The 16,396-nt window shown below is 45.7% G+C and overlaps 2 protein-coding genes across 2 annotated transcripts in view; one reads left to right on the top strand and one right to left on the bottom strand.

Annotated features, from left to right (window-relative positions):
• Nucleotides 1-15,515, bottom strand: part of LOC146810862 (uncharacterized) — a 300,207-nt gene extending 284,692 nt beyond the window's left edge. The window contains exon 1 of the mRNA XM_085615008.1: nt 15,365-15,515. Within this exon, the coding sequence (XP_085471134.1) occupies nt 15,365-15,515 (151 nt within the window). The remainder of the gene's footprint in view (nt 1-15,364) is intronic.
• The window catches only part of CTNNA1 (catenin alpha 1), a 282,300-nt gene that overhangs the window by 26,499 nt on the left and 239,405 nt on the right, over nt 1-16,396 (top strand). The gene's annotated exons all lie outside the window — the stretch shown is intronic.

Genomic DNA, 16,396 nt, shown 5'->3' with positions numbered 1-16,396 from the left:
TGAAACCTGCAATGACAAGAACTGAGTGAGGTGACCTTTCTAATATCTTCGGTATCATTAAGGGCTAGCATAGGTAGAAATGAACACACACAAGGTTTTTTGATGTAGTTCAGAAATCTCTACTTGAGTACCACTAGTGAAGGTATTTGTTAGGAAGGAGGATTTGCTTCAATGGTTCCCCCTTTTCTCTTTTGTTAGGGGTTCTGTATACCTAATAAATCAGTCGTTTTGATTGCACCCCTCCAAATTCACGTCGAAGGTTGCTCTCCATGTACCTTTCTCAAAAGCAGACTCTTTTCTTGGCTTATGCCATGCTTGTATCCCCTCTCATGCCCTAGCAAAGGGTGATGTGTGGAATGCTTAGTAAAGGCTCAAACACTGGGGAAACTGTTAATGGGCCAGGAAGGCCAGCAATCTAGTTTTTTGGAACTCCCTGTCTCCTGAACCTACCATCCCTTGTAAGTGATAAGATGCTGCATTTTCTCCTGGATTTTAGATTTTCATTCACTAGGATGTGGATACCACCTGTCAATTATCAATTCTTCTGAGCATGTTCTTTACTGATTGACTGTAACGAACGAATGGCAAGCTCTCCACATGCTTTTTTTAATGGCTGACATAAACGAAAATCACAAAAAATACTATTCTGTCTGTTTTAACTGCAGAGCTCGAGCTTTGAAGTCTGCTATATATATGAGGCTCACTTCCGTAGTTTTCTAGTGCAAGTTTCGGAAACATTCTTCAAATGTTCACTTGACAGATACTTTCTTTATCTCACTTTCCATGCTGTGGAGTGAGGCAGTGCATTCCAGTCTCTCCTTGGACGCCCTCCATCTCCCCACTCCATGTGCTATTTTTGAAAGTCCACTCCATGACCTGCTGTGGTACCAAGCTCCCCACTGGATAGCATCAGTCCCATTAAGGAAAGTGCTTCGTAAAGAGCAGTGGAATCGCTCATTCTGAGACACGAAAGAAAGCTCTTGGTATAGCTAGGTATAATGTGTGGTTGTGCAAGATTTTCTGTGTGCTGCAAAATATTTCCACTACTGTCCTACAATGCTCTCTAACCTCTTAATTGGTTTTCTCCCACTTGCAAGCATGTTTTAAGTTGACAATAATGAGCATCATTGGCATTGCAAATGCTTGTAATATATTTTGCTGTAAACCAAAGTCCATTTCGGTTAACTGAAAATTCAGTAAAACATTTTTCAATTAAAATCAGTTACAGCAAATTCAAAATAAAGTCTTACTAGTGCACATTGAGCATTAAAAAGGAGTAACATTAGACCGAACCTAGGGCCACCTCTTTGGTTCTTCCTTGCAGCAAAAATAATTCTAGCGGCATAGCTCTCCATCATGCACATCCAATAAAATGGCCTAATAGAACATTGTACAACTGTGTGGCTTGGCTGGAACAGTATTCCTTACACATCTGTCCTAATTTGGCACTTTAAATAGGTGGACGCTGTAGGAGGCTGGGTTTCTGTTGCAGTAACCCCCCACACTTTTTGCCAGACTACTGATGCACTTTCACATGATGTGCCCTGGGTCCCTGCCAATCCGGTTCCCAGGGCCTGTGTTCCTTCCCCAAAACTGTACCATGTACCCCCAATTGGCACCTATCTGGCCACATGTCAGTCCCTTATTAAAGGTACCATGGGTACTGTGGTCAGGGAAGACCTCTAAGGGCTGCAACACTTATTGTGCCACCCTTAGAGGCCCTGTACCTTTACACACCCATACTGTCCTTGCAGGCTGCGTGTTTTGGTGCAGAACAAAGTGGAGTCAACCTGGCACATATCCCTTTGTGCCATGCCTACAACCCACTGCCCTGGCATAGATCAGTCACCCCTCTAGCTGGGTGCACTATACCAGTGGTGAGGGTACAGGTGCATGAGCCTTATACCCCTACAGTGTCTAGGTCAATTCTTAGCTATCGTACGTGCAGTGCTGCCATTAAGAGTATATGGTGCTGGGAGCTTGTCATTACGAACTCCACAGTACAATAATGGCTGCACTGAAAACAGAAGTTTGATATCCAACTTCTCAGCACATTAAACCCACACTGATGCCAGTGAGGGATTTAATGAAAGATGCACTCAGAGGGCATCTTAGAGATGCCCCCTGAAAAAAGACCAGCATCTTGTGGGTTCAATGACTGGTACACACTAGCCTGCCACCACGAGACATGTCTCTGGACCCCTAGGGTGGGAGCCTTCGCTCCCTGATCCCAAAATCAAAGCCTTTTCTTGGTGTGGTGTTCACACACCCACCCAGGGCACACACCCACCCAGGGCAGGGAAAGCTATCTGTGGCAGGAGAGCTTTAACGGCCTTGCAGCCTTTGTAATGCGACCCCCAGCTATCAGGAGCAGGCCCCTTCCTGTCTGCCCTCCTTTTGGTCGGGAAGACGGGCGGGAAAAACTAGAGCCCAGAAGGTGTGCCCACCTCTGCCAACCCCACCCCTCTGGTGGGGGAGATGAGGTGAAGCCCACTCTTCAGTGACCGCTATCTTGCAGATGGTAGGCGCTCCCCCAATCAGGATTTGGGATTGTGCTCACTCCCCCATGTGGGGGTGAGCACAACAAGGGTGTAGTCACCCTAAGGTCAGTAGCCCATTGGCTACTGACCCAGAGGCCCCTTAAATTCAGTATTTAGGGGGCAGCCCTGAACCAAGGAGTCAGACAAACTACAAGAAGAAAAGAAGGATCGAACAGCCGTGCCAAAGCTAACAAGAAGATGACGTCCACTAACTTGGCTCTAACCCTACCGGCCTGTCCCCACCTCGAACCTGCTCCAGCGAAATCCCGGTGTGTCCTGCAGCCAGCAACTTCAAGAAACCCAGAGGACCTGCCTGCCCTCAATCCCAAAGACACTGTCTCCCATGAACACCGGATTTGTTCAACAACAGATTCCAGCTCTGCAAGGATCCGCGAGTTTGCACCACTCCGCGCCCATGGCCCATGATCGAGTGGCCCAACACCAAGAGGTGGTCTCCCTGTGATCCCGACCAGAGATCCGGCGACCCCCCCCTCCCCCCCTGACCTGCCTCAAGCCTCCAGCTGACGCCTGCAGCCTCAAACCGGAAGGTCCTCTAACCCCCCCCCCCCCCCAACCGCAAGCACGAGCTGGTAAGAAGATCTGACCCTAAAAGGCACCCCTGCACCCGACACCCACGGCCTTGGGTGGCCCAACCAACAGTGCCTAACCAATCCCCAATATCCCAAGTTACCCCTCCAAGTGGTGGTCGCACCCAGAAGCCCTTCGTCCCCGAGCCTGCAGTGTGTTTGCAAACCGGAGAATCCCCATTGAAAGCTACAGGGCACCCGACGCCAAAACAGCACAGGGAACCCGGCCGCCCCAGTGCCACAGAGGGTGCATCTATTGTGCTGGCCTAATGCCCCATTTGCCCTGAGCTTAAGTCCAGGAGCTTTGCTCCCACAACCCAGTGGCCTGCTCGTCAGCAGCCACCAACCTGAGGCCCCCTATCCCCCAGTGGATAACATTGGGTCTCAGCACCCGGCTGCCCTAGTGCAGCTGAGGGTGTAACAAGAGTGCATCCTTGATCCTGGGGGACCCCTGAGTCTAACCCCAGAATACCAACTCCCACAACAAAGTACTTACCTGTGAACCGATAACACTATTTTCCTCCATAGGATAACATTGACTGTTTTTCTATGAAAAGTGTGGAGTTGGAAAATCGAAGAAATCCTTTTAGAGCTGTACTAAATAACAAACGCTTTTACTTACCTGTTTACAGGAAATGTCTCAGTGTAGTATCCAGGTATACTACACTGTGTAAGAAATGTAATCTGAAAGTAATGTACTGGTCATTTTACTAAAAAGCCCATTCTAAGTATTTGTACTGTATTTCCAAAGCATTGCATTTCTCATTAACATTACTGTAAATCAAAACAAAGTACATCTACAATTACAATCCAAACTGTGTTACAACTGTATATTTACTGCAAGGTTTTTATCACTTACCTGTGCCAGGCTTGCTTGGTTCTAGAAAATAAAATAACTAAAATGTTTTTATACAAAAACAATTGGTCTGAAGTTCAGTCTTTGAGTGTGTGAATTAATTTGCTGACGGAGTGTTTACAACAAATGCTGTACTCTGTCCTCCGATAAAGCCTTACTGCTCAACCACACTCCCACAAATAGAGTGAGGTGCTATCTGCTTTACCTTTTGGGTTCCACTGGACTCTGTGCACACTATACCTCAGTTTGGTATAGTATATAGAGCCAGCTTCCTACAGACGCTTTCTTACTTTGCTAGGATCCTGTTGGGAGTAAGTCTCGTCTCCAAGAACAAATGCTTCTCAGTTGCTGCTTCCACTCACTTACTGCCCGGTCTAGTGATTCAGGCTGGGCCAACGTCCTTTATATGTAGTGACCCGATGGCCCAATGCTTCAGAATGGTTCTCCCAAATTCTGAAATCTCCCAGGCAAATCGACACACCTTCATTCCCAATGGCACCACAACATGGGGCATGATTTTTAGGTCTCGCTGAACCAGCTCATGCGCTGCTCTGCAAGACATTTAGTGTGTGGGTTTTCAAAGTGCTGCCACAGGCCTTTGGTGGCCTAAAGCTTGGGTGCACGCAAGCGTGCACGCACGCAGCCGCCATCTGTCTTTCGATCGCTTTGCTCGCCGCGCTTGATCACTTTCACTTTCGAGCTTGCCCGAGCAGCACTTTCTCCACCCCCATCCTCCCAAAAGCATAACAAAACAACACGCCTCCCAAAAACCCGAGTGAAGTCACAACCCTCGCTTGAATTATTAACTCATTGCAATCAGCACTTGAAAAGAAACAATAGTGTTCTTCCGACTGCAGGTCGGATGATTAACTTGGGGGCTACCTTTCCCCCACAGTGACCTGCGTGAATAGTGAGTGATTACAGCATTAACCGCCCTTGCTTGTGCTCACCGCAAAACCTTAAATGGAACGCAAACAAACGTCAGCGACCTGAAGTAAACATAGGTTTCACGCTGCAAAACAGTTGACAAAAGTCCAGATTAAGAAGGATCAGATTTATTTAAGATGAGATCTTGCCTACTGTACTCTTTATTTTTTTCATCGCACCAAAAGATGGCATTTTGTTTGCTTCTCTCGTATTGTTCACATGTACCCGAAAATGCTCTTACTATAGCAGAAATCCCTTACAACCCCAGGTAGCACACTACACGTCTTAGGTTTACATGACATTTTGAACAGTGACCCCTCCGCTTTGTTTACATCACTCACCAGGTACTTTCCTCCCTTGGTACCTGCCGAAGTATCTTTCGGGAGGGAAGCATTACGTCACCGCGCATGCGTTGACTGCTGAGTGCCAGTGACAGAAGCTGTAGCGAGAGGCTGGTTGCACTCAGCCCTCCAGCGCGCCGCCGGGAATGATCCAATTGGCTACCTAAGATAAATACTCTGCACGGCCGCCGTGCCCGCCTGCCCCGGCCCACAGCCTCTGGGAGCCATGGAGCGGGAATTCCACGACATCGACTCAGACAACTGCTGGAACCAGGTTTATGGGTTAAATGTGTGCACTGGAGTTGCTGAACCTCATCTTCCTCTTCTCCCTGCGTCTTACTTATTCCTCATACTCACTTGGTCTTCCTCGTGCTGGAGGGGAGCTGTTGTGCTCCCGCTGCGTGAACTGACGGGTGTAGGATCCTGGAGTCCAAGTGTCCCACTCCCAGCTCCTTCTCTATCGTAGACCCACATTATAGTCTGCGCATGCGCGGTCCCTGTGTAGTGTGATGGTTGTAAAAAGTGAATAAAGTGCTTGTGCCTCGACGATTGGGGCCGCAACTGGACCCATCGTCGGTACAGAGTCCACAGATAGCTTTCGGAACAACTATTACCACAGTTGCTCCCATAGGTAGCTCCTACAGCAACTCAAACTTGCTTATTAGGCCCTCGACCTTCATTTTGTTCTCGTTTTCCTATTAATTTCCATAAAATGTTACACTTTTCTTTTTGACTGTCTAAAATAATTTTGTATTTTGTGCTGCAAAGAAAAAAAACAATACGCTTGCATTTTAACGAGCATATTAAAGCTTTAACAAGTTTGCCTCTTGGCAACTGTACAAGTTCACACTGCTTCTTAACCCAGTAGCTGCCCATTGCACTTGCTGCCTCCCATGATGCCCTCTCCGTCTCCCTTGTGTACTCACTATCCGATTTATACTCGTCCTGCCGATTACTCCCCCTCCGGCTCGGTAGTTATTGCGCAAGTACCTTTTTACGGGCCTAACAACTGCGGTCAAAAGATCCCACTGGTACTACTCGCCGGACACGGTTCCCTGTTCTATGGTTTAACCAACTGCGGTGCCCCTTCACCTCCTTGCCTGCTTATTGCAACTAGTTGTTCAGTTATAATCACTCCATATCCCTGATTGGTCATTTGAACCATGCATTCCCACCGTACTACCACATTCATATAGTTTCGCGCTCAACAGTGAGTTTTTTCCCACCGCTACGCATCTACCACAAACCGGTTACCTTCGCTTTTCCGCATATATGCCAATGCTCCTGACTAAAAAGGTTTACCCAACTGTTTATCCAAACATTTCACTACGGCTTTTTTTTTTTTTTTTTTTTTGTGTGTGTAGTTTTCGATGTCTGATATTTGATTCGTATGTTCACGGCGCACTCAAGCTACTTACAAGTTCTGTGATTGAAAACCTGTCATACATAGCATTTTTCTCATTTGCATTTGGGCTTATGTTGAATAACTAATCTCCATTACATGTCATGATAGTCTAGTCTCTTTTCCATTATATTTATTATTTACCTTGACAGCTGTGACCGGTCTGGAAACGGAGAGTCATTCAGTCCCACTATGTTCGTAACGATGCAACATTTTACTCTTTAATCCAATCGACTCATGTCCCCCCCCCCCACCCCCCCCCCCTATGAGGATGATGGAGGGGTTGTGAATATTGATGACAGCACCACAGGCTACTTGGGATAATTTCAGTTTTAAGGCAAAATGGGTTCAAAAGAATTGAGGTTATGTTTATTTATGGCTGTGGTCCCATTTCACTTTCGTTTAAACGGAGAGGAGGCTGGCAGTCACTGACTAACACAGTGTATGGGTGGCAAATGATGCGACTCGCACATTAAGGAAAGACAATTTTGGTGTTTTAAAAATAAAAGGCTTACAGTGAGCACAAAAGTATGGATTCCTTAAGAAACCAGCATTGGCATAGCCAATAGGTCTCGCTTTTGGGACATTATACATTTTTAGCCATACAACAGTTGATGTTATTGCACCAAGGATATTGTGCTGCATAACTAAATACTTATAAGGTCCCAAAAGCGAGAGCTATTGGCTATGCCAATGCTTGTTTTATAAGCCCCTGGTCTTCAATACTACGGGCATGAGGCCACAAAGACCTATGCAACACACGACCAAGAACTCTCATACTGCAGCCACCAGCTACATACGATCATGTAAAAGACACTTGACCAGGCAGTATCTTGGGGCCAGTTCTAGGTTGAGGAGGTGAGATTGAAGGTCTTGGATGTAACTGACGGGAAAAGGGTTAAAGACCTAGGAACCAAACCTTGACACATAGTAACAACTGTAAAGACTCCATTGTTGCACATTCTAGTCTATTATAGATTGAAAGGTATAGGGTCTGGATGGTCTGGGAAGAATACACCGACATGTGGAGGACGATATTGGGTTAAACACCATTAACAATTTGGCAGTGGCTGATTGATTAATAACTAGATTGATTGATTAATAACTAGCTCATTAACTAACTTGAATGGCTAAGTCTAAAACCGATAGCAGGTGCTGTAACCAACTTGGTGTGTTACTCAACAGCAGAATCCTCTGCAGATTCAAGAAAGGGCAGATAGCACCATTCGGGTTTTTTGAGGGCGGGTGGGATGATGAGCTTTGCTTAAAGCATATCTGCTGCGTATATGCTTTACACAGTACAGGTGTAAGGACCCGATTAGTTATACTTTAGAAGAGTAAGGATAAAGTTGGGCAAAATTCTATCGATTCTGGATGACTCCTTAATGAAGCTTCCGGATCCCCTGGCAAGATTGTAATTGCATTTATATAGCACTTACTACCCCTGACGAGGCATCAAAGCGTTTTTCGGCGAGTAGCCCGTTACTCCGGAACCCGAAAAGGATTAGTGGTGAGTAAGTATAAGGAAATATGAAATTTATTTGAGTGGTGGACATGTGAGTCTTTTAGTTGGATTGAAAAGGATAGTGGAGGGATTGAAGAGGGAATGGTCTAGAAAGTGTTTATTTGGAGATCAGAGCAGTAGGAGGTGGTTTGGGGATGAGTAAAGGAGAGCTGGAGGGGGAAAGAGTCTCTAGAAGTGGATTTAGGGAGAAAGATGGCTTCGCATAAACTAAGTCCCTGTCCACTCCCATTGAATGCACATTTGTGGTCCAAAAACAGGCAAGCAGATGTGCCTTCCTGACATGTGCTGCTTTATGGCTCATTTATTATAGAGTGAAGATATTATTTGCATAACATATTTTGGTCTAAACCTAGTCTGGAACTTGGGGATGATCCTTTTATCAATGTTCCAGACTTCAAATCCCTTAACTATGATCTAGGGATACATTTACATATCCCAATCCAGCAAGGCAATACGCTTACTTCAATGCAGCATTTGTTGTCTAATTTCATAATGGGTTGAAAGGTAAACACTCCGTTTTCTGCCAGTACTTTGTGCCAAAATAAATAAGCATTTGCAATGCAATAGGTCTCATTACTGAAAGTTTGAGCTATTGGCGTTGCAAATAATAATGCAACGCCAGTAGCTAAAATTTTCAGTATTGCGAGTCATGTTGCATTGTCAATGTTTTTATTTTTTTCCTTTAGTTTTATATAGTGCGAACTAGACTCGAAGGTATCGGAGCGCTTTACTTTCCCCCACAGGTCCCCCGATCACAGCGTGGGTGGGAGCGGTACACAAATGGGCAGCCGCAGAGGAACAAACATTACGAGAGGAGGAGGTGAAAGGGATACGTAAACGCCCCATTTCTATGAAGTGGGCCCTATTACTGCACCAATTCAAACAGTCGACGCCCCGCCATGACCCAGATAACGACCTGCACACTCCGAAGGACCCACAATTACAAGCTCAGACCGCAAATCCACATACCGGATCTCCCCCTGCGGCGCACACGTAATGTCGATTGTTGGTAACACCATGCATCACACCACACTCAAGGGCCAGATATCGGAGCAGCACCGACCACATTTTTCCCCTTCATCTCTAGTAGCACACAGATGCACAGATTAGCGAGAGACACATCGCCCTGACACCTCATATGACATCCGTACCCAGAAATTCCATGAACGTTCCCCCAGTTTTGCACCCCAGTTCTATATGGCAATCACTTAGCTTCAGATCTTAATGTCGACAGGATATCTATCTAATTAATGTGTGGATAGCACTGTACCACGATGTAAACTGCGAGAAATGGAATCCAACTGAATGTATCCTAACGCACTTTGTTATTGTAAACTATAAATGCCGATACAAATGTTTAAAACATTTTTTTTTTTTTTTATCGGAGCGCTATACATGACAGACACGAACATTTTGTTTCTTAAGCACGGGTAGATGAAGTGATTTGCCCAGGATCACAGGATGTTGTGTATCCCTGCCAAGACTCAAACCCGATTTGCCACAGGCGTCCGAAAATCATGAAAATATTACTAGACCTGCAGTTCTAGTGACTTAAAAAATCTACTCTGCCTATTTCTAATGCTCTTGTCCTATTAGCTGGTTTCAAATGATGTGAACGTGGGCAACTATTTTAATTGAGCCGCCATTATCCCATATGATAGCACCTTCAAATGCTTGAGTTCAGCATGTCTGCTGTACAAAACTCTGTTGCTTGATTTAATAGAATAAACCTTTTTTTTCCATATATAATGCAAATCTAGCCACAGGATACAATGCCCCCTGACTTGCCTCTTAGTTCATTAACAGCATTGTCATTAGGGCGGGGAAGGAATGTTTCTCAAATCATGTTTAAATCACTTTTAATAAATATAAAACTAAAGCATGAAGTGGTAGCACACTGTCATTTGTAATCGGCAGATTCACATCTAGCGCTATAGTTAAGGTGCTACTTAATAAGTGCTTGAAATTTGGAGGAACGTGTTTTACGAACTTGTTTAGTTCCTTATTTACAGACAGCAGGTAATCTGGTTCACATCCTTCCTTTCAGAGATTTCTCTCACAAATGTTTAGTATTTCCTTCCATGCCGTAAACTAGAGCCCACAAAATGGCTTTGGCTCTTCCCCCCCCCCCCCCCCCCCCCCCCCCTTACAAATATCTGACATTTCCCCAGTGTTTTCATATCCATGCCAGATTGTCTATGGATTCCCTTGTTGTTCTGACTTTGTGTCCACATTTCACAATGTATACATAAGCGAGTTATTTTCGGATGTGTTTTTCCTGCCCCATGAGTGTTACGGAGAATAAAGTCTGGGGGCGGGGGGGAGGTTGTGCGTGTGTGTGTGCCGATTGCCATTTTTATTTCATCAATCCCCTTGGCTCAAGTTCCTCTAGCAATAGATCTTGCTTTGTCAAACGTTCCAATGAATGAAATCCTGATCTTATTCCACTGCTTACTCAATTTTCATCTTTTACGACCCCTTACTTTTCTCCAAGACCACTCGACAAAGGTGTCTTTAATACAGTTAAAATACGAGATGCAAATGCTTACCAAGCACAGTGCACAATAGGTTTGCCACAGCATGTGCACCACGCTTAGTAAACATTCACAACCATATACTTGCCTTATAAATACACATTAACTTATTTCAAAAGCTGTATTGTGGGCTGGTGACCTCTTTTTAGGTTTTCAAATTGAGTACATTTCAGTATAGTGTGTTTGTGGGTTTTTTTTTTTTGTTTTTTTTTAAGATATCACCGAAATTTGCCTACCGCTCTCCTTGCGTTGTTTTGAAGTAATGATCCATCTAATATGGCCTAGAGATCATTGTTGGTGTTTCCTGCCATAGGATTTCTTTTCAAGGGTATTTGCCCTGCTGAATTTGTGAATGAGGAACATGCAAGGCAGTACCCAATGCATTATTTATTTGCCCACCTTGTCACTTGATCTGCTGAAGCATAGCTCTGGGTTGGGACTGGGTAAGGAACGTGTTGTGTGAGCTTGCTGTGCGGTTGGGTAGTACTTACGGATGCGTTAAAATGTGTTTGAAAACGTGGTGCAATGAATTTCGCATCCCTTTTTTATTTAACCTGGTGACATCTTAAAAATAAAAGTTTTGCTAGATAACTAAAAGAGACCCTTTCGAGCATTTTCAATGCAAACCACTCTTTCACATACAATAATGAATCCAGATTGCATAATGTTAAAGGTATGGATTTCACTTAATTCCGGAGTTCATGACTGATGCTGGCATAGTTAAACATTCACCTGGCCCTTCTTTCTGTACATGGGTGGTGAGATGTTGAGATCTTAAAGCTAAGTGTCACGGAGCCTTCAATCCTAACCTGACCATCAGTGTGCTAGAATACATTTTTCTGTTATTTTTTGGGACTGCTGTTCTTTACTATCCTGGCAAGCTCTTAATATCCTTTTCAACCCATCCATGTAGCTTTCACTGTTCGGTTTTCAGTTTTTCTCTCAGCGTTAAGATTGAAGCCTTGCATTAATTTGGGTTCTGATGTGCTGTACTTGGTTCTCTGGGGTTGTGATCGTCAAAGTTATTTTCCCTGTAAAATAAAGTGAAAGTTAGTTCTGTTATCAGTGCTTGTGTAGTTTAGGTCCAGGAACTGGTAAGTGTTGGTTCTTTTGAAAGGGTCAAGATCTTTTTGTACGTGAAAGGCAGCACAGTTGCCAAATTGCACTTTTCTTGCTTCAGAGTTGGTTCGGGAGATTAGATTGTGAAAACCAAAAACCGAGACTTTTCACAATAATAGAAGAAGGGCTAGAATTTTACATCAGCCGAGCAGCACAGAATGACCGCACTTGTCTACATAGAAACACAGAAGAGGTAGGTACTAAGAAAATAAATTAAATGCAATTTTTAAGCTCAGTTAATTACATTGCTTTCTTGTAATAGCTGGTAGCTGGCCCTTCTTTGGTAGACACAAAAACATATGTGCCTCCCTTGGTTTTCAGTCAACCCACTTTAACAATTGAGACATGAGTCAAATTTACTGAAATCTTCCAGGATAACTGGTGAAAAACCGAGACAGTCTTGACAAATCCGGGATGACAAGGTACCCTTGAATTAGTGGAACACGTTTGACTGTATATGTATAGTTATTTGTCGAGACGGACCTCCTCTAGAGAGTAATGGAGCTTTATATTCCTACTTTATTGTAAGGAGGGATCGTGTGTGTGTGTGTGTGTGTGTGTGTGTGTGTGTGTGTGTGTGTGCACGAACACACTCGTATAGACTCATTTCTATCTGGATCCTGTAACCCCATATGGCTTATGTCTGACTGAGGCCTCCAAAATCCTACCCTGGCACGTATTGCTGAATGACTTGAATGCAAGGCATTCTGTCATGTTATGCATGAGTAGGCCATGAGGCAGTGCCCCCAGTAGTTTTGTGCTGAACCTTGAATTTGAATGGATAACAGTGTTGTGCGGCGGGGACGCAGTCTTTTTTTAGCACTCATGCGCGGCAAAGACAAAAGACTACGGAGGCTGAGTGTGCTTGCAAAACATGTGCCACACTCGTTGTGTGCCGAGGCTCTCGCCCTCTTTATTAACTCTCCTTCTGACCCTAACGTGGGGTCAGGGCATGCGTGTATGTCATGGCGTCTGCTGTCTTCCACGTCATATTACATTCCTTCCAAACTTTCAACTGAAAATTTAAACAGTGTTAGGAGGTCTGTTAATCAGGCGTGCTCGACATGGCAAGTAGCACTGGAAGCGATGCGCCCCTTTAGTTACTATTCTAATCTTTAAGTTTCTTGGGCCTCGTGATGGACGACCTTAAACTGTAGGGGTGACCTTTAGTTGTCAAGGGCATGTTGGGGTTTACCGGGTTCCTCTGGTGGTCTCGTTCCTCCCAGGCTGCATGGTATAGCCATATGGGGTGGGGAGGCGGACCTGGGAACATTCCCTGCTGGGTCCCGGTCGTCCACTTGGTCTCCATGCGATGGGGCAGTGCGGTTTGTACATTCGGTCCTGCAATATCAGGGGATCTCCACTTGGTGCAGGCAGATAAGTTTCTCGTAACGTAGTCTGTCGTTCCTGGCTCAAAAGGGAGTTGGAACTTTACCCCTGGCCAACTGTCATGAGCCAGTACTTTTCGAGCTTGGCTGTCTGTTCTGTGTGCGCCTCTGCTGCATGGTCACTATTTTGACAGGCTCTGGAGTCCAGGTGGTGGGGTTGGGAATGTTCTCTCTCCGCTCTCCTGAACAGCACGTCTGCCGGTGCTCTTGTCATGCTGAGTGGAGTATGCCTGAATGAGCCCAGGGTTCCATGATTGGATTCTTCAACGTCGTCTTGTTGCTTACACGTGATCAAGATGGTCTTGTTCAGCATGTGCATCAGCCTCTCTGCCTCACCATCGGCCTGATGCAAGCAGTGCATGATTCTCTGGTGGGTTATTGTGAGGGACTGCAGGTATTGTGTGAATTCCTGTCCCTGAAAGGGGGATCCTTTGTTGCTCTTCAGTGTGTGCAGGCCTCCAAATGTTGTGAATATCTCCCCGAGGCACCTCTTGGTTTGTTTGAATGTGGTAGCTTGTAGTACTTCCACTATCTGGCTTTTCGAGAAAGCGTCTAAGTCAACTAGCATGTGGCACCCATCAGGCAAAGATTTCATAGTCCTTACTGATATCACACGAGGGTCTGTCGCTGAGGCATCTATTGTGACTGTGGTTGTTCTGTCAGGCAACTTGCTGACTTGATACCAGTCGCATTTGAATCCAGTATCATCGACCTCCACACCAACGTCAGGGGAACCAGTCCTTCCATCTCAGATTGGCTTCGTCTTGGTGGCTCCTTGGTGACCTCAGTGAGCGAGGAATGACAATCCGGTGGGTGCGCAGGAAGAGGTCAGGCGGTGTGGTGCTGAATTCAGGATGGACATTCCAGAGGGCAAACTGGTCACACTGGGTGATGTCATATTTTGCAAGGTCATGGAGAAAATCCTTTCACTTACCTGATTCATCTGCCTCCCAGGTCTTCTGGACACAGAGGTCTGAGGCGGTGGCATCGGCAATGTTTTCCAGGTGGTGGTCTTGGGACAGCCTAGTTCCACGACCCAGTGGATGTAGTCGTCTGCGTCCGACGAAAAACTAGAGCGGCCATCCGCCGGAGGGCGCAGAGAGCGAGAGAGTCATCCGGATTATTGCAGCCTGGTTTGTACCCCACTATCATCTGACAGTGCAGTTGCAGGGCCCCCTTTTCGATGCGAGGTGGCGGTGAGGAGCGGTGCCCGCAAAGAGGGCCACCAACGGTTTGTGATCCGCAATGACTTTGAATGGGCGTCTGTAGAGAGAAAGATGAAAGTGGTGACATCCCCACTTGATAGCAAGGACTTCCTTCTCGTGTGGCGTGCGTTTTTCGGTGCCCATGAGGGTTCTGCTGGCAAATGCCACTGGTGCAAAGTCTTCATTCCGTGTGCACTGCATGAGGACTGCTACGAGGCTGATGGGGCTGGCTCCAGCTATGAGCTCTGAGTCTTTTGCCGGATCAAAGTAGGACATCACAGTATCGCAAAGGAATGCCTTTTTGATGGCTTGGAAGGCCTCTTCCTCTGGTGTCCCTCCACGCCCAAGCAGTCGAGCCTTTCGTGAAGTCTCAGTGGACCTGATAGTGTTGCCAGGTTGGGAATGAACCTTTTGCGGTATGTTGCGGGACGAATGAAACTCCTGCCACCTGCTGTGGTGGACATTATGGGCGACTCTACCATGTCCATGTATTTGTAGGGATCCACTTTGACGCCTATATTGGAAAAGACTTATCTGAAGAACTCCATAGTCTGGTGAAACAATTGGCATTTGGTTCGATTGAGCATGGGGCCCGCTGCGTCAATTCTTGCAAGTGCGACTCGCAGGTGGCAATGGCTGTTAAAAGTGGGGGCATGGATAAGGATGTCATCGCTGACATGGACACCCTCTAAGTATGCAACAACTCAACATATGGCATTTTAGAGCACCTCCGTTGCAGCTAATATACCAAAACGGAGTCTTTTGTAGCAGCAGAGGCCAACGTTTGTGGAGAATGTTGTGATGTACCTGCTGTCTTCAGTTCTAACTTTGAGAACCATGCAGAGTTATTGATGTCAGCAATCAGGTCATCAGTGGTGGGGGATGCTCTTTTTGTATGGTTTGGTTGGGAAAGTTCATATCAATGCAGATTCTAATGCACCGGGCTGCTTGGGCTTGTTCGTGACCACCATGGGAGACACCCACGGGGTAGGGCCGGAGGCTTTCTCAATGACTCCTGCGTCCTCCAACTTGAACTTGCGTTTCCACTTCCTCTGCATTCCCATGTGATGGCACGTGCCGTAGAGAAGCATTGTGTTAATAGCTTGAGATCACCACGTCTGTCTGTAGATTACAATATTGTAATTTACTTGGTGTGGCACCCGTTGCCTCACCTGGCGACGTTCACTGACTGGACACTGGTATAGCTGCACCCAGGGTTTTAAGTGGGGAAGCAAAAATGGGGAGGGGGTTTCTCAAGGGGGCGTGGCCGATGTAATTTTGGCCTTGACTTAAAACATGTAAACTGAAAGTCTGTGCTTAGTTAGTGTAATGCCTGACTGGTATTTTGCTGCTTCTGTCATTACGTCCAGATATATATAATACAGCAAGTAACATTACACTTACTACAAGCCAGTACTATTGGCTTTGTCAATAGTTAGTTGCATAACATAAATAAGTAACAACCATGGCTTCATTACATTGCAGCATATTGAAAATGCTTCAGTTTTGAAATGAGACTATGAAAGAACTATAATGCAGTCTTTGAAGTTGCATCAAAGGCTGTGAAGGGTGGTATTGCTGCAGAGTTAAGATTTGGTTTTCACCCTGATGGTAAGTACAACAACGAGAGCCCGATAGGGACCCGTCTCAGCTTCCTCATTCTTTCCAGGTTTCTCTCCATTGTGGCGATACCCCCGGCTCTCGGGCCTCTCCACGGCCTTCCTCCTACACCCCGCAGTCGCATATTGAAGCTTACCTAGCCCTGATTTTTATTATCATTTGCTTTCTGGTAAATTGGTTTTGTTTTCGCCATTTTAAATGCAGGACAACAAACCCAAGAAAGCATCGACAAGCAGACTAAATGAGCTGTCAATGTGTGACAATAGAGATCCACTTTATCGCTTGTTATGCACATTTTTCTCCAAAATTTAAAGCACTCTAGCAGCCTTACATAGGGTCAAGACCGCAGTAT

This window comes from Triturus cristatus, chromosome 7, assembly GCF_964204655.1.
Source record: "Triturus cristatus chromosome 7, aTriCri1.1, whole genome shotgun sequence".
Lineage (NCBI taxonomy): Eukaryota > Metazoa > Chordata > Amphibia > Caudata > Salamandridae > Triturus > Triturus cristatus.
The sequence above is the reverse complement of the archived record's forward strand: the minus strand, read 5'-3'. Positions and strand labels throughout refer to the sequence as shown.